The following is a 26,341-nucleotide window of genomic DNA, read 5'->3' on the forward strand; positions in this document are numbered from 1 at the left end:
GTTTGTTTTCATACAGAAACACATACTATTATTTATATATTATGTGTTTTTTTACAGAAATCAAATTGTCATGCAATCAGTCTAGGCGTTAAATAATGGAGCAATACCAGTAAATTGACAAGTGCAAACCTTCCGTTTTCGCACCTCTTCAGCACAAATTTTTCACTATGTGTCTTTAGTACATCCTGAATACAGAGGTGTAGATTTTTAACAGCAAAAAAAGCGTTTGCGCTAGCGCAAGCAAGTAAATCTGGCCCATAATGTTATGCATATACATAAAAACAAATGGTGCTAAATAGCTTGCAATCATAGAGGAACCATTTTAGTTCTATATAGCACCTATGAAGAACCGTACAGGGGTCATGTAGCGCCACTGTAGCACCACATATGGTTCTACATAGCACTATTTATATGGTTCTACACCGGTGCTACACAGGTACTTCACTGGTGCTATATGGTACTTAAAATAGTTCCTCTATGATTATTACGGGCCAAGAACCACTTTTGGTGCTATTTAGCACCGTTTGTTTTTAGAGTGTAGCATATGTGTTTTTTTATGTGCCCCCATTTATTTTCATCTACTAGCCTAACCAGCAAAACTACCTAGGTCAGCCACGCTCCCCAGACATATTTTAAACCACATGTTTATGCTAGTAGATAACCAAACCAGCATGAAAATTTTCAACAGGAAGTGTAGATCTGATTTTCATTTATGAATTTGTCATGGTTTAATGAATGATTGATTTAATGAATAGTAATTTACAGTGATTTCAAGCTATACATTTTTAACAACATGTGACTTTTCCTCTCCAAATGCAGTGCGCGACCAATTAAACATAAAAGTAAAGTAATAGTGTCATAGTAAGGTGAAAGTGACTTAATAACCAATGTGGTAACCCATACATTTGTTTCCTCATTTAACCCAAATGAGTACACGCCTAAAACGAATGTGTTAAAGAGCACCAATTATCAGATTCACGATTTTACATTTCCTTTGGTGTGTAAGTGTGTATTAGTACATATTAACATTATGTCCTAACAAATCTCTTTTTTTGGACTACAACAAACACACACGGATTGTAGGCAACAGTTTACTTCCTGGGATTGGTGATGTAGTAAAGACCGGCATTATCATAGCTCCCGCTTCGGACTCAGCCTGTAAGTTAAATCCTGTTAGCCTTGCATTGTGACCAAATCTTTCAAACATGGTAAGGAGCATCACATTTTCGGCTGACGTCAGAGGTGTTCAGGTTAATCACAACGTACAGATTAGCTGGCCAATCAGGAACTCAGCGCTTTTCAAATCAATGAGTTTTGTACATGAATTAGTACGTGTCAGGAAGAGAGGGAAAATTTGGAGCTATAAAAATGTACGGTATGTGGAAAATTATGTTTTTTAAAGGTGCAGTGTGTACATTTTAGCAGCATCTAGTGGTGAGGTTGTGAATTGCAACCAACGGCTCAGTCCACTGCTCACCCCTCGTTTTTGAAACACATAGAGAAGCTAATGTACCCACCACTGGACAAACAGGTCATTGTCGGAAACAACTTCGTAAAAAAATGTTGTCCGTTAAGGGCTTCTGTAGAAACATGGTGGCCCAAAATGGCGACTTCCATGTAAGAGGACCCTCGGTGTATGTAGATAAAAACATCTCATTATAAGGTAATAAACACATAACGGTTCATTATGAAAGGTCTTTATACACCCCTGATAATATAGTTTTATATATTATTTTGCATTTCTGTCAAGAGATCCTTCTAAAAATTACACACTGCACCTTTACCATAAACCACGCGAACACATTGTATTATACCAAATACACAAAATAACGTTGTTTTTTAGCAATGAAATAGGTGCACTTTAAAACAACACAGGACAACACATTAAATGTCTCTGTGTTATTACTGGAACAACACACTTTGTGTGGTTCTAACACATCTTGTTTTGTCCCTTTTATTTATTTCAACACAAAATTAACACGAAATGTGCAAAGACGATAACACAAAACAATGTGTAAAAAATGTACACATCCTTTCTTAGATTGTAGTGCCCAGGGGGCAACAGGGGGAATGGTGCCTCAAGGGCATTTCAGTTGTTGCATGCGGGTCTTGGGCATCAAACCGTCATCTTATCACAAGCTCAACTCTCTAACCACTAAGCCACCATGACTGCCCCCCAATATCTGAATCGTGTACTGTAATGTCACAGGGTTGGTAAGATAAAAGGTTAATGCTCACAACACACTAAACTGAGATACATGAACACTGATCTTACCACGTGGTTAGCCAGGTCCAGATCCATGACGGAGTGCGTGATCCATCTGGCTTGCTGGTCTCGTTTGTAAGGGTCCAGTTGGTGGAAGAGCTCCTCATATTTGTCCCAATCTGTGGCCCTGGGGAGGGTGAAGTTGAAGTTGTACATGACCTGTTCGGCTGTTGACCTGTGGCAGGTGTGTGTGGCGGTGTCCCAGCCTGGAGAATAGATTATGGGACTCCAGTATTCCTGAAAGAGGCCTGGACTCCAGGAAGCTTCTGTTTTATTTACATCTTTTCTTTGAAGAGGCTTCTGGGATTGCTGTACGTATTGTGTGGAACATGTTGTGGGCTTTTTCTCAGTTTTTTTGGTCAGGCTGATGCAGGTTATGACTGGACTGTTGTCTTTACCCTCGGATTCTGTCAGGTGGCCTAGAAAGTAACATGGATTATGCTTTAGGGGCTGTTCACATTTTGCGTCATTTGCACACGCAAATACATTCTTTTGAATTTAGATGCATGGCAAGCGCCCACAAATAAAAAATAAACTTTTCAGAATGCTGCTTGGGAAAGTTTGCTGGAAAGAAGGAAGAAAGTGGCACGGTCTTGTTTTTTCCCCATGGCTTCAGACGCAATATGTGAACCTTTAGGTTGCATTTTTGAAATGTTTTTACAAATTGAAAGATAGGTCACAGTTATTGGTAAATGCATCACAAAGAGGTTTGATACTGTTTATTTTCCCATGCAGTAAAACTGAATGTCAGCTGAGGCCGTCATCTTGTGGTGTTCCATAGAAATCAAAAACCCATACAGGTTCGAAACTTCACATTTTTGGGTCATTACTTATATATGGTTTCTCACCACCACTACTGTTTGTTTTGTTCCTCAAATCCTCTGTGCTGATTTGAGTTCCCTTCTTAACTCCCACCAGTTTCTGGATCCTCTTGAGCGTCCCTTGTGCTTCCTCCTCACCTTCTGTCCTCCTGAACTGAGATGAAGGTGCATTGAGAAGATCAGAGATCTGAACTGACCTCTTTCAAGGTGCATCAATCCGCTGCTTTCTTCTTAAAACACATTCTCTACTAACTGAGTTGATGATTGTAAAACTGCTGTGGATTCTAGGTAATACTAATACTGCATTCAAGTCATTTCCATCATTACATTTACATTAAAGGAAAACAACACAGTTTTTCAATATTTTACTATGTTCTTAACTCAACTTAGACAAATTAATAAATACCTATCTTTTTTTAATGCGTACACTTATTCTTTGTACAGTGCGTTGTGAATGTGTTAGCATTTAGCCTAGCCCCATTCATTCCTTAGGATCCAAACAGGGATGAATTTATAAGCCACCAAATACTTCCATGTATTCCCTATTTAAAGACTGTTACATGAGTATGTATGATGTCTTGGCGGAAGAGCACTCAGCACTTCGACCTCGGGCACAGTTATATTGGCGGAAGTTTGACCGAGAGGGGGAGTAGTCAGGAGTGATGATGTTACTGCGCGCCAAGGTCGAAGTACTGCAACTACGTGCTCTTCCGCTATACAATAAAGTTCTCATTTTTTGTCCGCTTAAAAAATCGCCACGTTTTATTTTGTGCCACCATACTTATTCATGTAACTACTAATGTAACAGTCTTTAAATAGGGAAAACATGGAAGTGTTTGGTGGCTTCTAAAGTCATCCCTTTTGGATCCTAAGGAATGAATGGGGCTAGGCTAAATGCTAACACATCCACGACGCACTGTACAAAGAATAAGTGTACGCATTAAAAAAGATAGGTATGTATTCATTTGTCTTATGTGAGGTAAGAACATAGCAAAATATTGAAAAACAGTGGTGTTTTTCTTTAATGCATTTGGGAGACACTTTTACCCAAAGTGACAAAGTCATTTACAAAGTATATTTTTTTTACCAGCATATGTTTTCCTGGGTTCAAACCCATGACCTTTGCATACAACTAGTTATACAGAACCACAGCTATACAGAACCACAACTCTGCATGTAATCTTTCTTTCTTTTTATTTATTTATTTATTTATTAAAGAAACTCACCAAGTCTGGCTGCCTGCCATCGGGGTTTTCTCTGTTGGGATTCCAGGCCTCAAAATTCACACCCTGTGAATACAAACAACCATACTGAATTATTTGGACCTTTTATCCACAGCAACTTACTGTGCATTACAAAATATAAGTTTTTATCATTATGTGTGTTACCTGGGCTCAAACCTATGACCTTTTGCACTGCTAATGCAATGCTCTACAAGTGAGTTATACAGGAGCTCACAAAATCATTTACAAAATCATTTTGAAAGTAATGTAGCAAAGGTGGGCTTTTTAGTTCCATCAAATGTGGATACTATCTTACATCTACAATTAGTCATTCAGCAAGGGCTTTTATCCAAAACTGCCTACGCATGACATGAGGAACATCACAAACTGTTTCTCAGACAATATTAATATTATGCTGCTAAGTTGCAAAAGTAAACTAAAGTAATACAGGAGCTATAGCATGAAAAATTGCAGTGAAAGGAAGTATTTTTGTAAACAGGATGTTCCTTCATGTTCTTTCGTGGTTGTGGTCTAGTAAAATGCTTAGTTAGTTTGTTCAATAATAAGTAAAATTGGTGGATGTTTTTTTCTGTCTTCACCGTGCTGATTTACCTGAATTGAAGAATTTCTCAACACTTCCTCCGAACACACCGTTTCATCATTCTCATCCTTTAGGAAGAGTTTAAGCCGGTGCTGATCTTTGACCGTTTCTAGATTTAAAACACACAGCACAATTTTGATCAAACCCTGGATTAATGATGGTTCCATCTTTAGATTTATATAGAAATTTGAAATACAGTACTGTATGACCCTGATCACATTTTAGATGACTGTCATAGAAACACAAATCACAGAGGCTTTTGGGATTGCTTTGTGTCGTCACTAAACTAATCCACTAAGACTGCGACATGCATTGCCTTTTCTGACCCCAAGCCAACAACATATAACCTATTACCTGTGTCGAAATCATTTTGACTGTCTGTCCATCTGTCTTTTTTCTTGGTGGTGGGACTGTGGCTATAACCAGGCACTGGATGATCTGTGAAATAAAATAACGGTCTATTTTAAGAGCAAACATGAAAGGCAAATATACAGTGTTATTCAAAGAGGCCACTGGCAAGTAGGTCAGTATCACAGGAAGTTGGATATCATTGCTAAAAAATAAAAATGAAAGGCGAAATAGATTTGCTGTTATTCACTGGGTTAAATGCAAAAAAATGTCATTTTTTAAATTGAATTGTTAATCCTTAAACAAATGTGGTCACAGATGGTTGTCCAGATGAAATCTTTGATGAAATAGCTAGCTGACCCTTATAATGAATTTTACAGACCTTTAAAGGTCACATATTATATTATTTTACGAGATGTAATATAAGTCTCAGGTGTGCCTAAAATGTGTCTTTTAAGTTTCAGCTCAAAATACCCCACAGATCATTTATTATAACATGTCCAAAATGCCCTCAGTTCATAAATGCAAATGAGCTACAGCTCCCCACTCCCTTACCAACAGAGCGTTTTTGGTTAAAAATAGACCTGGTTCCTGTGAATACGGTATGAGATAATAGTATCTTTAGACACTTTAGTGCTACAATGTGCTAACAAACACATTTAGAAAAACTTTTGGGTAAAATTAACCAGTCAGTCAGTGGCTGTGGGCGGAGCTTTGTTTGTGTGACATCAGATTAACAAGAGAATCAAAACAGCATGTCAAATGAGACTGCTTTGGTTTAATAGGGCTTAAAGGCGGAGTGCACAATTTGAAAAAGAGAGTCGGGCCGACTACCAAAACACACTTGTAGCCAATCAACAGTAAGGGGCGTGTCTACTAACTGACATTGTTGCCTGGGTTGCATATGTGTGGGGAGGGTCTATCAAAAGAAGGTCCAGATTCTAATGGGGTAGGGGCGTGTTTTTTTTTAGGTGATTTCACATATAAACATTGGCTTTCAGAGATCATGCCTTTAAAAATACGTTTTTTTTACATTTGAGGAATATTTCTTAAATCTTTGTATCTTAAATGTAATTCAGTGCATCTATAAAAAGATGGATAAATAGAAACAAGCAGACAAACCTGAAGCTTCATCCTCAGATGCTGTTATTATTTGGGACCTTGCGTGAAAATGGATTAAGAACATATGATTAATGAAAAAAATATTATGCTAAAAAAATGCTGGGTTATTTTCAACCTGTGTTATTTATCATCAAAATAAACGACAAACCCGTGGGTTGTAATTTAACCTATGCTGGGTTGTTCCAACCCAAAATGCTGGGTTATTTTAATCAATTGCTGGGTTAATTTAACCCATAAACTGGCTTTTTGACCCTATGCTGGGTTGAAAGTAACCTATCATTTTCAGTGTACAGTCATAACAGTGTAAACACCTTTTGGTAAAAATACCACTAGCAAAACTGATAAACATTGCTACTGAAAACACCAGCTAAAACCAACCAAAGATGGTTAGTTTGTTGGTTTTGGCGTCTCCCAGCCTAGTTTTAAAGGGTTTTGGACACTGTTGGTCACGTTGGTCTTACCTGGTCAGGCTTGGAGACCACCTGACCCACTAGCTAAAACCAGCTTGACCTCACAGGAAGACCAGCTTGGTCAGCCTAACCAGCTTTTCCATGACGAGAGGACCGTCTAAAAACCAGCTACTTCCATCTTAAAACAATTAAGACCAGCAGACCAGTTTAGCCAAGCTGACCGAACTAACAGCCTGGTCAAGATGGTTTAAGATTGTGGATCAGCTTTTTTTGTGGATCAGGCTGGTTTTAGCTGGTCTTTTCATAAGAGACTTTATGATAAACTCTAAAGTTTAGATGTGACGTGTTTCACATCTGGGTTGCTTGCTTTGTTTCATGATAAAATAACCTTTACACTTATCAGTAAAGGGTGATTTACAAATATGAGCCATACTACAGAATTTAAAGGAGTGCAGTCATAAGCACAGTTATGACTTTGCCTTATCAGTAGAGTTACTATTTTGAAAGTAGATCATAACCACACTGCAGTAGAGTCGACCCTGACCTCGGTTAAGCAGGTGGGCTGGAACAGTGATTTAATCCATCACACTTGTCCCAATTAATATAATCCTAATCCAGCTCTCTCGCTCTCCCATAAAACAGCATACAAACCAACATGATCTAATGAAAACCCTGATGCAGACAAAACTTGATGACAGTCAGGCTGTGTTGTATAAGAATTTCAAGCGCGTTTTAGGAGGATATGTTGAGATTTTGTGTTTAACAAAAGTCACATTATATTAGTTTCAAAAGTATTGTTCGTTTTTTCAGTATATTTAGTCAGATGTGTGACAGTCTATAATGAAAACAAACAAGCAACAGATGCAATGGACACTTAAAAGAGATGTTACATGCATCAGGAACAATTAAAGGACAAAACATCCAGAACTTACTTTCTTTTTGCTTTTTCCAAGTGGATTTTATTTGTGCAAGTCTTTGGAAGCTTCTATAAGTAAAGAGACAAGAATATGATTAGTGTCCAGTTTAGTATTAATTTAAATGTTTGTATGAGATCATCATGATGTACCACATAAACATTAAAAATAAAAGTGCCATAGAATAACCATTTTGGCTGAATCTTTGAGGAACCAAAAATGGTTCTCTTTAGCATCAAAAAAGCACCTATATTTTAAAAAGTGTACTTTCAAAATTGGCTCATGTGGTCATCACGCTGGATTTAGGTAATTTTCTAATGAGTATGACCTTTTGTACCACAAACATGTCAGCCACAGATTAACCAGCGTTTGGGCAGGTGCCGGCACTTTTGTTTATTAATATTTCTTTCAATGTCACATTCAGCATAGCTGCTTTCAAATGAGTCTTATGGTCACAATAAAAGCCATGTGAATTCACCTGTGGCTCTCTGCACGTGGATGATTGATGTGGTTGCACTCACCATGATAGTCTCTGATCCACTCACAGCCCTGGGGCTGCACGGCATTCTGGGTAATGCTCCCCCTTTGTGTAATAAGTCTTGGCTGTTCTTGACACTCTGGGTAGGCTCATACAGGCTGTCTGTAGAGCCATCCTAGACCAAACACGAGAAAAGAGGTGAATAGATATTTACAATTAGATATATGAACTTTACCTGGTTTGAAATTATACTACGTTGATATTACTTAGGTGTATAGTCTTATACCATTGGGTGATTCTTACGAAATCCAGACTTAGAAGGTGTCCAGCATCAGATTTTTTAAAAAGCCCTTGAAGCCATTTTCTTTTGCACATATAAGATTAAGGTCTGAATTTACTATAACCATTATTTTTAGAGAATTTAAAAAATATTTCCTATAGAATTATTTACATTTTTAAGATTATCATTATAAAAATTATCATTACCGCAACATGATATTACATTAAATATATGCATTACCAATCTCATGTTTCGGTAATGAGAACTAAGAAGTTGTCTTGGTACTATGATAAACAAAATTTCAACTTTTATCTGGAGAGAAAAAATAAGAACTGCTTACCTGGTAGCCATCTTGAGTGTCACAGTCAATTATGTCCCTTCCAACTATTTTTTTTTTAAATGTTAGTTCCTTGAGGGCTTAAATAATGATTGAAAATTGTTGCGGAGGATGAGAAAAGTGGGTTTGGGTTTGGTTTATATTTCGTATTATTGTCTCTACATTTACCAATGATCACCAAATACCACATGTTTTTATTTTTTAGATTTTTTAATTATAAATATCTCCATGTCAAAGAACCCAAATCCAGTCATGTACATGTTGCGGTAATGAAAATTTTCCCCTTAAATGCGGAAAAAAACCCAAAATTGGTTTGTAATGTCATTTGAAATCATGTGCAAAATAGTGCATGAAGAGATGTTTGTAACTGTATGCTTCTTATTTTGATAGCATTTACTTTTTTTATCAAAATGTTTCATGACACCTCATAAGTTTAATTTCGCGAATATCACCCCATTGCGTTTGTGGCAGGTGATGGGTTTGAACTCAGGGAACACGCATGCTGATAAAAAAAACTGTATTTTGTAATGCACTGTTAGTTCCTTTGGATAAAAGTGTCTGCCAAATGCATAAATGTAATGTAATTTAAATGTTATACAGACTTTACAGAGATAGCTAAGTTGGGGCACATTTAACAGAATTTCTGTTTTGGTCTTATATCATTTTAGCCTTGCTTGCTTCAAAAACTGTACCTACATATAAATTCTTTAATTTATTTTCATGGATGTATCCGGCTGAATAGTGGAGAGATGGAAAAAATGTCTACATGATCAGAAAACAATTTACAAAAAAAATGGTCCCAAGCTGTGACAGGGGCAGTACACTTTTTAAAAAAGGTAAAGCCATTTGGGTACAGATATGTATTTGGTACCACAAGTACCGCCCCTGTGACAGCTAAGTTTTTTACTAACGGTGCTATATAGCACCAAAACTGTTGCTTTGGATCGTAACCATAGAAGAACCATTTTTAGTGCCATCTAGCACCGGTGAAGCACCTGTGTAGCACCTGTGTAGAACCATATAGGGGCCATATAGCACCACTATAGCACCACATATGGTTCTACAAAGCACTATATGGTTCTACACAGGTGCTTCACCGGTGCTATATGGCACTAAAAATGGTTCTTCTATGATTACGAGCAAAGAACCACTTTTGGTGCTATATAGCACCGTTTGTTTTTAGAGTGTATATTCTTTTGAATCAGTATTTTGTAAATATTTACATTTTATAAATTCCCTATTCAATTTGTCTTTTTGATAGTTTCAGGGACTATAAATCCGGATTCAGGAAAAAAATGGCCGCTTGAGCCCTGCAGAGGGTGATCACCTGCTCCTGATCCACAATAAGGACACTTTCCTCTCGGTTGATACGTGATCTGCTGTAAGGAGCTCTCTGTCTCACAGTAATCCTCATCTTTGCTCAACATTTCCATTCAATGCCAGCCAAATCTTCCCTTTCCACTTTCTATTTCCCTCTCTGTCTCTCTCTCTCTCTCTCTCTCTCTCTCTCTCTCTGTCTCTCTCTCTCTCCCTCCCACACACACACACACACAGACACATTGTTTAAAGGGATAGTCCCCCGAAAAATAAAAAAATTCTGTCAGTTAACGACACCTATTCCCTTCCACAGTAGGACAAACAATTACTATGGAAGTGAATGGGTACCATCAACATTGCGGTTGCAATCATTTATCCAAAAATCCACAGTATTGATGGCACCCATTCACTTCCATAGTATTTGTTTTTCCTACTGTGGAAGTGAATAGTTATCATCAACTGTGTGCTTACTTTCATTTATTAAAATACCTACTTTTTGGTCAGCAACAACTTTTTGCGATTGATGAAATGTTTATTCATGTTAGAAAAAAGCAAGAATCTTATCTTGCTCATTTACTGGCAGAAATACAAATAATAAATTCAGTCTGATATTGCGTAAAGTTTTGAGGAAAAACTACGTCATGGTATATTCATCAGTCCTGTTGTGATAAGAAATGAGTAAATATCATTTCACTTCTCCACTTTTATCAGTTTATAAAATTTAACAAATGCTAAATCTCTTACCAGAGTGAAGCAGAAGAGGTTCATCATCCAAAAAGTCTGAATATTTCTCCTTGTATCTTCATGCACTTTTGGAGGTGTGTATATGTTTCAGTGCCTCTGCATGTACGGGATCGTGTGTGAGAGCGTCCAGGCGCGAACAGCGCTCAGATTGAGTGGCTGTTGTACACAGATTAATGCAAATTGCAAATCCCTTCCATAATCCAATAGCAACAGTGGGCTGTATCTCTCTTTCTAACCCTCTCTTACTGCCCTGGTAAGAGCTGCAAATACCCCCAGCATCCCCTCATCAAAACAAACATGTTACCCACTGGATGTGAAGTCACACGGCATGGATAGCTGCAGTGCTTTTGGGTTGTAAGATACTTTTAGGATGCTTAAAAAACAGTAATGTGCCAGTACTATATAGTTCAGTGTATATGTACCATGGTTTTTATACTTGGTACTTCAGAGATATGATGGTGCTATTTAGGTGAACTCTTAAAACGGATGTGTTACAAACAACACTTCAGTGTTGAACTGCGTTGTCCCAGAATACACACATCTCTGTGTTAATATTGAAACAACACATTTTGTGCTACTTTTAATACAACTTGTTAAACTTGTGTTTTATTTTAATATAATATCAACACATAATGCACATAAAGCATATATGCACATAAAGTATAACACAAAAAGATTAAGAAAATCCTTCTTAGAGTATTTTAAGGAACATTGGTACTAATTGATTTTGACTCTGTGATATCTTTAGACACTAGTGTGGTCCAGGTCTATTTCTGATGCTGAATTAAATCCCTTTCTTCTGCTGCTCATCCTGGAAACGTTTCATGTTTTAAAGGTGCAGCTAAACTTTTATCAGCTAAAAATGTTTAATGAACTTGCATGTTGGTATGACGGGCTGACTGTAAATGAAATCTTGAATATATCTGCAATGTGTTCAGTTTATTTCTGTCTGAACTGTGAGCGCCCTTTGCTGGACTAATGGTGTCATTAAAAATACATTAAAAAAATATGATTTAAAATATATAAATAAAGATATGATTTAAAATAAATAAATAAAAATATGATTTAAAATGAATAAATAAAAATATGATTTAAAGAAAAATTCAAAATGCAAACCGGCTATTGCATAATTTATATGACTGTCACGGAAACAGCCTGAACACAAATTCTTGTTAATTAATATATTTCTATACAAGCTTTTTTATTATTTTTGTGCATAATTGTCTTTCAGCGTTTGAGTTCATGAAAAAAATCCAGTGGGGATTTGAGTGATTTTATTTAAGTGTAGAAAAAAGGATTTGTAGTTTCAAGGGGTGTGTGACAAAAGGGATGCATTGCAAATTCTGCCAAAAATATGTTGTTGTTGTTCTCTTTCCCACATGAGGGCGCTGTTGCTTTTAATTTTACCACTGTACACTGTCAGTATAAAGGTACAAATGCTGTCACTGGGATGGTACCCTTTATAAAGGTCCCAATATTTACATTTGAGGCACTATTTGTAGGAACCCTTTAGGTACAAAGTTGTTTTTGAAACGGTGTGGTTCTAAATGACACCTTTTTTCAAAGAGTGTACCCAAATCCTAACCTTTGTTTTATTAGACAAGATGTTATTTTCTGTTTTTAAATGTATTTAGTTTCTCGTTTTAAATGACATTACATGAGTAAGGTTTTAGTTGGCCATTATTTTAGGAATATGAAAAGGAAACATCTGTGAAGTCCACTTGTCATATCTTTTTATCAGACTGATCTCACAAAAAGTCGTGTTATAGTGACGAAAATTTTTATTAATTTATTTGTGTCCATGGCACAAATTTTTGTTTTTTTTTGTGTCTTGAGCATCAATGTATTTTTCGTGTCACTCGCACAAATTTCTATAAATGGTTTTTCTTGTCCATGGCACGACTTTCTTTTTCGTGTCATTTTATGTATTGTTTTTTTCACCGTTTTTTTCTATTTTCTTACCATTGTCGCTTGGGGTCGGGGTTAGAACAACTTTCTGTTACATTTTTAGACATCCTAACCCAAACCCCAAATCTTACCCCAACCCCAAGTGACAATGATTTAAAAATAGGGGGGAACATTTTTGAAAACAATACAGACACAAAATGACATTTGTGCTCGAGGCACGAAAAAAGCTGAATTTTGTGCCATGCACACACAAATTAATCAAATTTTTCATGACTATAACACGACTTGCCTTGAGATCATGTTGCTTTTTATCACAAGCATTAAGAATTTAGTAGTAATAGTGAGACTTTGTAGTTTGATGTATGCGTCCAAGCGTGCGATCTCAGAGCCACAGGTGATGTGCGGTCCTGCCGTGGCATTGATTTTGTCTGCTTTTGTTCAGAATTACTAAATTGTTCAGGCTGGCTTTTAACTTTCAGCCTTGACATGGATCTGAATAGAAGATGTACGATTGTCTATCTTTAAGGTCGTCTGTGAGGTATATTTTGAAGACTTAAATTGATGTAATGACAAATAAAGATGACTTTTTTGATATATAGCATGCATGTAGTCGCCAAAAATCATGCTGTGATGTTTTCCTGTTTGTTGCCATGTAGCTACAGGGAATTTGACACATATTAAATTTGATATGAAAGATAAATGCTTTTGCGTCTTTAAAAGTATAGGAACAATGTAAATCAGCATAAGGTTACACAGTCTGTATATGAAACGATGTTTACACCTCTGATGCCACACGTAATGTAGTCGTGATAGCAGTGTTTAGTTTCTGATGAATGATTACCCAGTCTGGCTGAATATTAATGGGACAGAAATGTTTTTAAGAAGGAGATACAGGCCACAGTTTGATCTGCACTCGTGTCAAAAAGATTCATGGGTGGGAATGATCCGAACTGTCGCTCTTGAGGCTCGCTGCGAGATAGAAAGAAAAAAAACATCAATCCATCACTGATATTTTTGAGAAACAACATCATTTATCACCTCAAGGGCATCACATAGAGTTATTTCTTTTGGAGGGAAAGATTTACTTTATTGAGGCTTCTGTCTTGATAGCTGTTGTAAAGGCGAGTAAGGTGAGCAGAATTGGGCGGGGTGCACATCACTCCCTCGGGCACCTCACATGCCTGTGCTAACCTTTGAACTCGCGTGTGTTCGGAATCTGAACCCGGAGGTCACGACCTTGCGCCCTCCCTTCTGACCTACTGAATGTTTGACAGCCTTTAGTCAAAAAGTGAAACAGTTTGCCCCTACATCAGGTGACCTTTCGCCCCATCTAGTCTGGGGAAGGTATGGGAGCCCGTTGACCTTTTAAAAACCTTTTATAAAGGTCCTAATATGTACCATTTTGGTACCTTTGAGGAACCAATATGTACATTTTAGGTATCAATATGCACCTTTAAGGTACAAAAGTGTGCTTTTTGAAAATGTACCACCCTAGTGACAACTTTGTACCTTCATGTACCTTTTTTTCTGAGAGTGTATATAAAAAAAGTTTGGGTGGTACATCTAAAGAGGCACATAACTTAACTTTGACAGTGCAATGGTTCGGGCCCAAAGCGCACTGTGTAAAGACCTCAGCACAATTTGGGTCGGGTGTGAAAACATGCTGTGTGTTTCGGGATGGCATGTGGAGGGTGACGATCATGAGACAGTTGAGGTCGCCTTGGCGACTCTGCCACAGGGTGGGACACTCATGTCATTCCACACACATGTGTCAGTCAGCAGCGTCTGGCCTCAGGTCTGCTTTCACCCCTCCAATCAAAACAAATGACCTTCGGATTATGATTAGGATTCACACATTTTGTTTCACTGTCTGCGTTTTAGGTTGTGCTTTGATGTGTGTCAATCATGGTTTCATAATTATGATTAGGAGCATCGAAGTTTGATTTTAATCATTGTTGATTTCAATCTTTGACATGACTTTGACTAAAAGATTTTATGTAGAGGACAAATCACATAACATGACTTCGTTGGGATTTCACTGGCTGGGTCACAAATCCAAAGCATTTGGAGACTTTTGTGACATTTTGCTTTTTTCTAGATTTCTAATAAGTGACCCTGGACCACAAAATCAGTCATAAGTCTTATAAGGGTATATTTATAGCAATAGCCAACAATACATTGTACGTGTCAAAATTATCGTTTTTTTATGCCAAAAATCATTAGTACAGATCATGTTCCATGAAGATATTTTGTAAATTTTGTACTGTGAATATATCAAAAAAGTATTTATCATTAGTAATGTGTGTTGATAAGGACTTAATTTGGGCAACTTTAAAAGCGATTTTCTCAATATTTAGATTGTTTTGCCCCTCAGCTTCAAGATGATAAATATTGTCCTATCCTAACAAACCATACATCAATGCTCATTTATTCAGTTTTTAAATGATGTATAAACCTCAATTTAATAAAAATTGACCCTTATGACTGGTTTTGTGGTCCAGGGTCACATATGTTGTCCTGCAGAGAAAATATCTCAACAGTGTCTCAAACCATGCTCATGATTCTGTGATCAAAAAAATCGCATTATCATGATATTTTTATCAATTTATTTCAATTTATTCTGTTCACAATAATTCTACAGCTATATTTTATTGTGTTAATAATAATCTAATTTTTGATCAGTTTTCTCCCAAGAAGTTTATACAAAAAAACTTAATGAGCTCTTCTGCATAAGCTATGAGAGAGCAAATCTTGTCATTAATAGGGGAAAGCGGGGCACCACCTAACGCTTTTTGGCTTTGGCTCTTTCATTTAAAAAATATTTAAAGGGGCCATGGCATGAAAATCTGACTTTTTGCATGTTTAAGTGCTATGATTGGGTCCCTAGCGCTGCTATCAACATAGAAAATGTAAAAAAAGATCAACCCAGTAACTTAGTTTTGGTAAACCATTCTCTGTACAAGCACATGAAAAAATAGGTTGTTGAAATTTGGCTCTTTTTATGATGTCATAAGGAGCGCTTATTATAGTAATACCCCTTTTTTTGTATTTACATAGTCGGAGCCGATGGTGTAGTGGGCAGCGCTCCGACATATGGTGGAAACAAACTTCCGGCGACCCGAGTTCAAATCCCGGCTCGAGGTCCTTTGCCGATCCCATACCCCTCTACTTTCCTGTCGTCTCTCGAAAACTACTGTCTGTCAATTAAGGCAAAAATGGCCCCAAAAAAATTTGTATTTACATTGTTTTCATTTCATTATCATTGTATACCTGAGACTTAATTGTAACACTGTGTGACAACTAACCCCGCTGTGTAAACTTTTTTTTTTCAATCCCAGCTATCAGTTATGAGGAGTTGCTGACATGTTTTAAAATAGTGTTATGTTTTAGGTAACAATACAGTGATTAAAATAATATAAGGTTGGATTTGGTGACTTATACACTCGACTCAGAAATCGAAATAAACATAAGATGAAGAAATTTACTTTCATGCCTCCAAAACACTCAATAAACGTTCAATATCTTAACCAATACAAAACGTTTCACAAATTCACAGGAGATCATCTTCTGACATAAAAAAGACAAAAAGCACAGATTGCTCGGCCCTGCAAAATATATAAAGTAGCCGTGTTACAATTAACCCCGCGTTAGTTTTTCCCCTCTCACCCCTACTGTTAGTTTTGTGGTGCATGTATTGTGATGGATGCTTGCATTTTGTGACTTTGGTGTGTGTGTGTGTGTGTGTGTGTGTGTGTGTGTGTGTGTGTGTGTGTGTGTGTGTGTGTGTGTGTGTGTGTGTGTGTGTGTGTGTGTGCGTTTGAAGGTTTAGCCGCCCCTTCAGTGACCCGTGACCCTTGGTGACCCTGAACTGTGAGTTGCCCTTTCATTCCCACCAGTCTGGTGACAGTAAGGCTAATTCCAGCGGGTTCAAGCAGACGCCATAAAACTGTTGCCTTTTAATGATGACAAAGCACATGCAATGCTTGTTCTCCTGTAATTAGTCTATTTTTGCCTGTTGTTTCCCTTTTTTACAAGAGAGTGTCTGTGTGAGAGACTTCAGGCACATCTTCTGTATCTATTTTAAACTGTTGGCACAGTTTTAAAGGTTATTTATTCAGTTTTATTTTTAAAGCAGCATTGCTTTTCAAAATATGTGGTGCATGGTGAATTTATACTGTAGGCTATGTTTACAAGACCAAAGTTTTTTTGTGTTAGATTCCATCTTTAAAGCTATCGCAAAATCAAGTTCATACTAATGTGAGCATTGCTGGCAATCTGAGAAATCTCAGCAGGGCTGTTGCGACAGAAAGTAATAAGGTGAACATTTCCCCAGATGCACAAACATCTAAACACTTACAGAAGCCTGTTACTGGAAAGTCAGGCAGAAATTAGGACCCATCAGTCAGAAAACAGGGTAATATCAAATCCGCAATTGTTGCACAGTACGCTTCGCCATCTTATTCCCTCTCTGCGTATTATTACTATTGTGCTGGTACTTGATTGTTCTCTACGGGTGGTTTTCAACCGTATGCTGTAATTGTCTTCGTGTATGCTTTAATGGGATTGATACTTAAACCTGTTTTCTGGTCAAAGCAAAGCAGAAAGTGCTCTTTGTATTACCGATGTGGGGATTCTGCGTTGGTTGTATTCGGGTTTAGTGTACAGGCGTATTTGGTGTCATCTCTATATTGCTGAATCCTCAAACCCAAAGGGGAGCTGATGGCTCATTTTCACCTCTGCAGAGATGATGTTGTGAAGAACAGACTGCTTTAAATTAAAGAGCACCTATTGACCGATTCACGATTTTACATTTTCTTTGGTGTGTAGGTGTGTATTAGTACGTTAACGATATGCAAAAGGTACAAACCCCAAAGTAAACGATGACGCGAGTTATCGTCTCCAACGTAAATCTCTTTTCATGGACTACAACAAACACACGGATTGCAGGCGAAAAGTTTACTTCCTGGGATTGGTGATGTAAAGAAGACCAAAATTATCATAATTCCTACCGCTTCGGACTCTTACAACTGTTAAGTTAACTCCTGATTGCATTGAATTCTGCGCGAAACTTTCAAACATGGTAAGGAGCGTCACATTTCCGTCTGACGTCAGAGGTATTCAGGCCAATCACAACGTACAGATTAGCTGGCCAATCAAGGACACAGAGCTTTTCAAATCCATGTGTTTCTGGAAGAAAGTAAAAACTGGAGCTACAAAAATGTACGGTATGTGAAAAATAATATTTTTTTAACCATAAACCACGCAAACACATTGTATTATACCAAATACACAAAATAACACTTTTATTTTTTAGCAATAAAAGAGTATTGAAAGTTGTTATTGTTCATCTTGCAAATGTTTGTATTCTAGAGAGATTACGACAAAGTCTCTAATTGCTCTTCATTAAAGCTGCAGTGTGTAAATTTAAGTAGAATTTAAGTTAAATTATATTGACAGAAATGCAATATAATATACATATAATATAACTATGGTTTCAGTGGTGTATAAAGATCTTACATAATGAATGTTTTTATTACTATTTCTATCTACATATATCGCGGGTCCTCTTACATGGAAGTCACCATTTTGCACCGGCATTTTTTTACAGTACCCTAAACGGACAAACTGTTCTACGGATTGGGTTTTTTGTCACTATGTTGTCTCAGACGACGACATCTTTGTCAGACACCGTAGCTTCTTTATGTGCTTGCATTTAGCAACCTCCTCGCTAGAGGCCACTAAAATGTAAACATCACATCTTTAAATATTACTTCTATGTAAGGGAAATTGAAGTATTAAATATATAATTTATAATATGTTTTTCAGCTGGTCAGTGATATGTGATCAAAGATAAGATTTATGTTTCAAGACCAATACATATGTAGAAATTTGTCTGTCTTAAGGAACATTGGGTCTCATTCATTAAGCATGCGTACTATGCAATTTGTGCGTGAGATGTGCGTACGGATGTTTTCACGAACTAATCGTGATTCAACAAAAACTTTCGTATCAAAATGTCTTCTAAATGAACGCAATATCACGTAGACTACAATCAAATACTAGGCTATGATTATAATGTTTATAATAATGTTGATATATAAAATTTACATGATGATATTTTATATTATAATATATATATACAGTCTTGTTCAAAATAATAGCAGTACAATGTGACTAACCAGAATAATCAAGGTTTTTAGTATATTTTTTATTGCTACGTGGCAAACAAGTTACCAGTAGGTTCAGTAGATTCTCAGAAAACAAACAAGACCCAGCATTCATGATACAGAATGCACGGTCTTAAGGCTGTGCAATTGGGCAATTAGTTGAAAGGGGTGTGTTCAAAAAAATAGCAGTGTCTACCTTTGACTGTACAAACTCAAAACTATTTTGTACAAACATTTTTTTTTTCTGGGAAGTAGCAATCCTGTGAATCACTAAACTAATATTTAGTTGTATGACCACAGTTTTTTACAACTGCTTGACATCTGTGTGGCATGGAGTCAACCAACTTGTGGCACCTCTCAGCTGTTATTCCACTCCATGATTCTTTAACAACATTCCACAATTCATTCACATTTCTTGGTTTTGCTTCAGAAACAGCATTTTTGATATCACCCCACAAGTTCTCAATTGGATTAAGGTCTGGAGATTGGGCTGGCCACTCTATAACATTAATCAGGGTACCCGCGGAGTCTTAAAAGTCTTGAAAAAGTATTGAATTTCATTTTCCCATATTAAGGCCTTAAAAGGTATTGAATTTCACCTCAAATCTTGAATTTTTCACGGAGGTCTTGATTTTGCAAATGATCAATAGATTTGTATGCTGTTAATTCAGACACAAAACTCGCGTGCACAAAAACCACGCGCGAGCGACAGGTACGAGCGCAGAACACTATCCATGTTTGGAAAAGCATCTTAGCGAGCGCGCAGAACACTATTCGCGCGCAGGAAATCATTCTCGCGTGTTCACAGAACACTATTCGCGCGCTGAAAAACGTCCTCCCGAGAGCGCACCTCTGTTCAAAGCGCACAAATGCAGTCAAGCGAGCAAAGTAAAAAGTTAAGTGAAAAGGCTGGGATGATAAACTAAAGGCTGGGATGAGCGCTCGTTCGACTCTCTCTATGCGCTCGCAGCTGCACAACACGCACTTGCTCGATCAAGTTGACTTTGGGACTGTGGGGGCGGACAATGACGAGAATCCTCGCACCTGTGATCGGTTGTTTGATTTAATCAGTGACACACACAATCTTCTGTTCCACAATCCGTCTCTAGTAAATCTAGGTAGAAAAGACATGTTTTAATATGATCATTATGTCGGAGAAGGTCATTTATATGTTAAACAATAAGTCTTTTGTGATCCATGCAATAATAAGCTGCAACAATAACGCAAATTTGAAAGCTTTTATATATTTTGTTTACTGTTTAATTAGATGATATCAACTTGCAATACATACTATAGGCTACATATTTACAATGTCACACTAAGTTAGCATTAGAAAACTTTAGTATGGTCCTGTATAAAGATTAACAGAAAAGATTGACAGAAATATATCTATATATGAGCTTGTGTCCAGTTTTTTGTTTGGTGCAGTGAACAGATCTCTTGTCTTTTTAGGGTCAAAATAGCATTACATTTTAATTTGTTGTTGTGTTTGAGGGGTTTTGTTTCATTTGCCATAATATGGTTAATTTTGTTTGTCAGTATTGTTCTGGTTCGGAGCATTACTGATGAGTGGTATTAGATGTTGTTATTATCTTAACTATATTAAACAGCAAAAAAATTTATACCTTAAAATTGGTGTTATTGTTTGGTTTGCAGCTTATTTCATGGATCAAACAAGGCTATTGTTTTAACATAAATTACCTTATCCGACATAATGGTCATATTAAAACGTGGCGGGCTGCACAAGATAAAGAGGCGGGCCGCATGTGGCCCCTGGCCCTCCAGTTGCCCATCCCTGATTTAGGGATTTTCAAATTTACAATAAATGTACATTTAAATCTATTAAATCTATTTGATTGTTGGTTTTGATTGATGGGTAAAGATAATAGGCCGTTTGGGCCTTGGACTCAGCCTTTCAGAGGCATGTTGTCATGAATGTTCAAACACTTGTAAATAGTAATTATTTGAGTTATATTACGTTATTTAAAATGATTTATTCTACCCGAATGAGTGCGATGTAGGTATTAAATTTCATTTGAAGTGGTATTAAAAAGGTCTTAAAAACCCTTGAATTTAGGTTTGACAATCCTGGGGGTACCCTGATTAATTTTGTTGGTTTGGAACCAAGACTTTGCCCGTTTACTAGTGTGTTTTGGGTCATTGTCTTGTTGAAACAACCATTTCAAGGGCATGTCCTCTTCAGCAGAGGGCAACATGACCTCTTCAAGTATTTTAACATATGCAAACGGATCCATGATCCCTGGTATGCGATAAATAGGCCCAACACCATAGTAGGAGAAACATGCCCATATCATGATGCTTGCACCTCCATGCTTCACTGTCTTCACTGTGTACTGTGGCTTGAATTCAGAGTTTGGGGGTCGTCTCACAAACTGCCTGTGGCCCTTGGACCCAAAAAGAACAATTTTACTCTCATCAGTCCACAAAATGTTCCTCCATTTCTCTTTAGGCCAGTTGATGTGTTCTTTGGTAAATTGTAACCTCTTCTGCACATGCCTTTTTTTTAACAGAGGGACTTTGCGGGCGATTCTTGAAAATAGATTAGCTTCACACAGACGTCTTCTAACTGTCACAGTACTTACAGGTAACTCCAGACTGTCTTTGATCATCCTGGAGGTGATCATTGGCTGAGCCTTTGCCATTCTGGTTATTCTTCTATCCATTTTGATGGTTGTCTTCCGTTTTCTTCCACGTCTTTCTGGTTTTGCTCTCCATTTTAAGGCATTGGAGATCATTTTAGCTGAACAGCCTATCATTTTTTGCACCTCTTTATAGGTTTTCCCCTCTCCAATCAACTTTTTAATCAAAGTACGCTGTTCTTCTGAACAATGTCTTGAACGACCCATTTTCCTCAGCTTTCAAATGCATGTTCAACAAGTGTTGGCTTCATCCTTAAATAGGGGCCACCTGATTCACACCTGTTTCTTCACAAAATTGATGACCTCAGTGATTGAATGCCACACTGCTATTTTTTTGAACACACCCCTTTCAACTAATTCAACTAATTGCCCAATTGCACAGCCTTAAGAGCGTGCATATCATGAATGCTGGGTCTCATTTGTTTTCTGAGAAAACAATCTATCTCTATTTGAAAGCGTCTGAACAAAGATAAGAACAAATTCATGTTCGTACGCATGTGTTGTGAATTAGGTGGAAAGTTTACGTGAGAAGTTCAAGTGTGTATAAATACAAAAAACATGCGCAATTATTAGTGAATGAGACCCATCTCATGGTAAAAGATACAAAACATTTTATGTCGTGCCGATTTTTTGTATGAAAACGTTTGGTTATCTAAAAAACTCCACCATCATAGGGATTACAGCAGATTTTACTAAAACATTTAAGTGATTTTATAAATTCGCACAAATAGCCATGTCATAAATTGTGTTCATATTGCCATGAGATAATGTTGACTACTGTAATCAGAGAAAAGACAGCAGAAAAAGTGCCGTAGGTATCAAGATGTCATGTATTTCCAACATCTAAAAACATTTCACTTCCTCAACCGCCATTGGTTTTTCCACTTCGTTCAGTGTGGGCAGACAAAGCGAAAAGGATTTTTGAAGCACGTTCCGGTCGTAGTTAAGATGTCAACGATGCGTGTGCTTTCCCAAGGTCAGCATCCCCTAATAAGAATTCACCAGGGACCGCTATTATTATCGGCTAACAACCAAATGGCCAAGGAAAAGTAATTATTCCCAGGCATGCGATAGATAAAGTCTCTCATTGCTTCTGTCTGAGAAAAAAATAGGTGTTGATTTCTCAAAATATCTCTTTGTTTGCTACCTTCAAGAGTTAATTGCGCTTTACGCTGTTGGACATCTACCGCTAGTTAAAAATCATGAGATACCCTTCACACGTAACAAGCTCCACTATGGGTTTCTGGGCAACATCCAAGTTAAATGCCCTCTGTGGGATCCTTAATAACTGTTGAGACGCTGGTGGTCGGACCTTGGACATGCTGTAAAACCGCAGCCATTACTCTGAGTCTAATGTGGAGGTCAGTACCAGCAAAGCCAAAAGGGCACATCAATTTTTACAGTTCTCCTGAGGGCGAACGAGTTTCTCCATCACCTTTACGTGCCGGCCAGGTGACGTTCATTGTTTCTCAAGGCTGTTATTTGCGTGATGTCAAATCAAGCATGTGAACCGAGCAGGAAAACACAGTATTTTATAAGCTGAACTCGATGGCAGTAGTTGAATGGTCATGGTGCAGTGCATAAAACATAGTTGATTTTTCTGATTTAAAGGAAAACACCACCTTTTTCAATATTTTACTATGTTTTTACCTCAACTTAGATGAATTAATAAATACCTATCTTTTTTCAATGCATGCACTTTTAATCTTTGTGCAGCGCTTCTTGAATGTGTTAGCATTTAGCCTAGCCCCATTCATTCCTTAGGATCCAAACAAAAGTTTTATTTTGCGCCACCATACTTGTGTAACTACTCATGTAAGAGTCTTTAAATAGGGAAAACAGTGAAGTGTTTGGTGGCTTCTAAATTCATCCCTGTTTGGATCCTAAGGAATGAATGGGGCTAGGCTAAATGCTAACACATTCACGAGGCGCTGTACAACGATGAAGTGCATGCATTGAAAAAAGATAGGCATGTGTTATTTCGTCTAATTTGAGGTAAGAACATAGTAAAATATTGAAAAACTGTGGTGTTTTCCTTTAAGTGAATAAGCTTATGAACAACTAAAGTGTGGAGAATACGTGTACGGCTGCTGGAGTTCCAGTTGATTATCAGACATTATTGGTTGGTGCCCTACTTTCCACAGCAGGAATTTTGCAAACCGTTAAAAGTGGCAGGCAATCCTTCAGCTTTCACTCTGGCAGCACAAGGACGAAACGATGGCTCAGACAGCTTCAGGGGACAGGCGAGCCGCAGAGAGATAAGCGAACAAACAGAGCTGAGGAAGAGGAGGGAGGGGAGGACGTAGAAGAAGAAGAAGAAGGAGAGAAAGTTGTCAAAGATCAGGGTGACCCTGAGCAGCGCAGAGAAACATCTCCTGCCGCAATCCAGGCCACCTTGTAAAATCTTTATTCACCGCAATCAAGCGCACTGTCAGATCCATTCTGGCAAACACTGACATGCTCAAATTTTGAGATAGTGTCTTCGAAACCCCTTTCTTTCTGCCTGATACTGGATTAACATTAAACCTGTCTGAGCAGAGAGTAAATATTTACTCTACCTGAAATGGATGCTTTGTTTACGTGGAGTTACTTTTGAGTAAAGTGACTTACAGTACTGGGAATCGAACCCATGACCTTGACATTGCTAGTGATGTACTACACACGCTAAGCTGTAGCGCGTGAGCTGCTTGCCAATTGCAATTTCAGTGGAAACGCAATGATGATGAGATATTAAGCTAATAACGACTTTTCAAAGAATTCTAATACACACTTTAATGGCAAATCGCAGTGATTGGTTACTCTCTGAATGGTGACTGATGATTCTTATTGGGCTCCAGCTGGGTTTAGTGTCCCTGTAAAACCGAACAGGGGATGATGACTGTTGACTAGTTACAAAAGCATCAATGCTTTTTTAAAAGCAGCATCCGCTACCCTTTGCCTGACAGCATGGATGACCTTTCACATGGGTCTTTTGTTAGTACAGTGCCTAGAGAATACAGCCATTTGCATTTTACAATTGTTTAACAAATAGCCACCCGTGGCAGGCTATTATCTCCCACTGTGACCCCAACACTCGTGAACACACACACACACAGCTGTGGTCTAACACACAGGGGTTATTCCCACTTACACGGCACAAAAACCAGAGACACACGAGAGCTGCATCTGTGAAACATATGGATTTATTAACGCTGATATAGATATATACATAAGACATACAGAGAGACTATTGTTAAGGAGATCGGTTTGCTAATGGGTTATGTAAATGAATCGCTCTGTCTCATTAAACTTGATTTTACTTGTCTGCTTCAGACAAAAAAAATCAGGTAAATTTGGGAAAGTTGAAATGAGTCGAGACTTTATTTTCCATAACTCATTAGAGAGGATTCAAATGTTTCACGGTGGCTTTGTTCAGAAAGCTGGATGTTTTTCTCCTCTTATCCGGAGAAACATTGAGTCGTTTTGATGTTGCTTTAAAATAAATGTGAATTTGAAAACTAATTAGATTTTTTATTATATTATCATTTTTTTTCTTTTAGATAAATTGAAGTCTCCTGTAGAGTTCTGAATCATACCTGATTTCACCTGAAACGTACCTATTTTACGTGCTAGCAATTACATATGAATTTGCCCAATGTGAATCATAGAAAAACATCCGTATAATTTGAAAAACGCACAAACGAAACCACACGCCAGATTGTGATACAACATATGTATGAGATTGTAGGAATGTATGCACTCTAAGAAAAGTAGGTACAAAAGCTGTCACATGGGTGGTACCTTTTAAAAATGTTAGTAGACATTTTTATCTTTGCGATACCAGTATGTACACTCAACCAAAAGGATTATTACGAACGTCATACTAATACCGTGTTCGACCCCCTTTCGCCTTCAGAACTGCCTTTATTCTTTGTGGCATTGATTTAATAAGGTGCTGAAAACATTCTTTAGAAATGTTGGCATATATTGATAGGATAGTATCTTGCAGTTGATGGAGATTTGTGGGATGCACATCCAGGGCACGAAGCTCCTGTTCCACCACATCCCAAAGATGCTCTATTGGGTTGAGATCTGGTGACTGTGGGGGCCATTTTAGTACAGTGAACTCATAGTCATGTTCAAGGATCCAATTTGAAATGATTCGAGCTTTGTGACATGGTGTATTATCTTGCTGGAAGTAGCATCAGAGGATGGGTACATGGTGGTCATAAAGGGATGGACATGGTCAGAAACAATGCTCAGGTAGGCCGTGGCATTTAAACGATGCACAATTGGCACTAAGGGGCCTAAAGTGTGCCAAGAAAACACCCCCACACCATTACACCACCACCAGCAGCCTGCACAGTGGAAAACAAGGCATGATGGATCCATGTTCTCATTCTGTTTACGCCAAATTCTGACTCTAACATCTAAATGTCTCAACAGAAATCGAGACTCATCAGACCAGGCAACATTTTCCAGTCTTCAACTGTCCAATTTTGGTGAGCTTGTGCAAATTGTTGCCTCTTTTTCCTATTTGTAGTGGAGATGAGTGGTACCCGGTGGGGTCGCTGTTGTAGCCCATCCGCCTCAAGGTTGTGCGTGTTGTGGCTTCACAAATGCTTTTCTGCATACCTTGGTCGTAACGAGTGGTTATTTCAGTCAATGTTGCTCTTCTATCAGCTTAAATCAGTCGGCCCATTCTCCTCTGACCTCTAGCATCAACAAGGCATTTTCCCCACACAACTGCTGCATACTGGATGTTT

At 37.8% G+C, this 26,341-nt stretch overlaps 1 protein-coding gene across 1 annotated transcript; it reads right to left on the reverse strand.

Moving 5' to 3' along the window:
- Positions 1-2,227: 2,227 nt before the first annotated feature.
- Positions 2,228-8,229, reverse strand: LOC135746719 (uncharacterized). Its single transcript, XM_073815981.1, has 6 exons — positions 8,184-8,229; positions 5,266-5,349; positions 4,923-5,020; positions 4,314-4,376; positions 3,115-3,241; positions 2,228-2,685 (listed from the first exon to the last, which is right to left on the reverse strand). Exons 1-6 carry the CDS (start codon positions 8,227-8,229, stop codon positions 2,228-2,230), a joined length of 876 nt encoding a protein of 291 aa, XP_073672082.1.
- Positions 8,230-26,341: the final 18,112 nt, after the last annotated feature.

This window comes from Paramisgurnus dabryanus, chromosome 10 (genome assembly GCF_030506205.2).
Source record: "Paramisgurnus dabryanus chromosome 10, PD_genome_1.1, whole genome shotgun sequence".
NCBI classification, from domain to species: domain Eukaryota; kingdom Metazoa; phylum Chordata; class Actinopteri; order Cypriniformes; family Cobitidae; genus Paramisgurnus; species Paramisgurnus dabryanus.

Bases quoted from the DNA above. Each gene is read 5' to 3' on its own strand.
- LOC135746719 (XM_073815981.1), bottom strand. From the start codon at position 8,229: ATGGTGAGTGCAACCACATCAATCATCCACGTGCAGAGAGCCACAG. The intron at 5,021-5,265 runs GTAATAGGTTAT...TTTTAAATCTAG, and splicing joins TCAAAATGATTTCGACACAG to AAACGGTCAAAGATCAGCAC. The intron at 3,242-4,313 runs GTGAGTTTCTTT...CCTTCATCTCAG, and splicing joins ATGGCAGGCAGCCAGACTTG to TTCAGGAGGACAGAAGGTGA.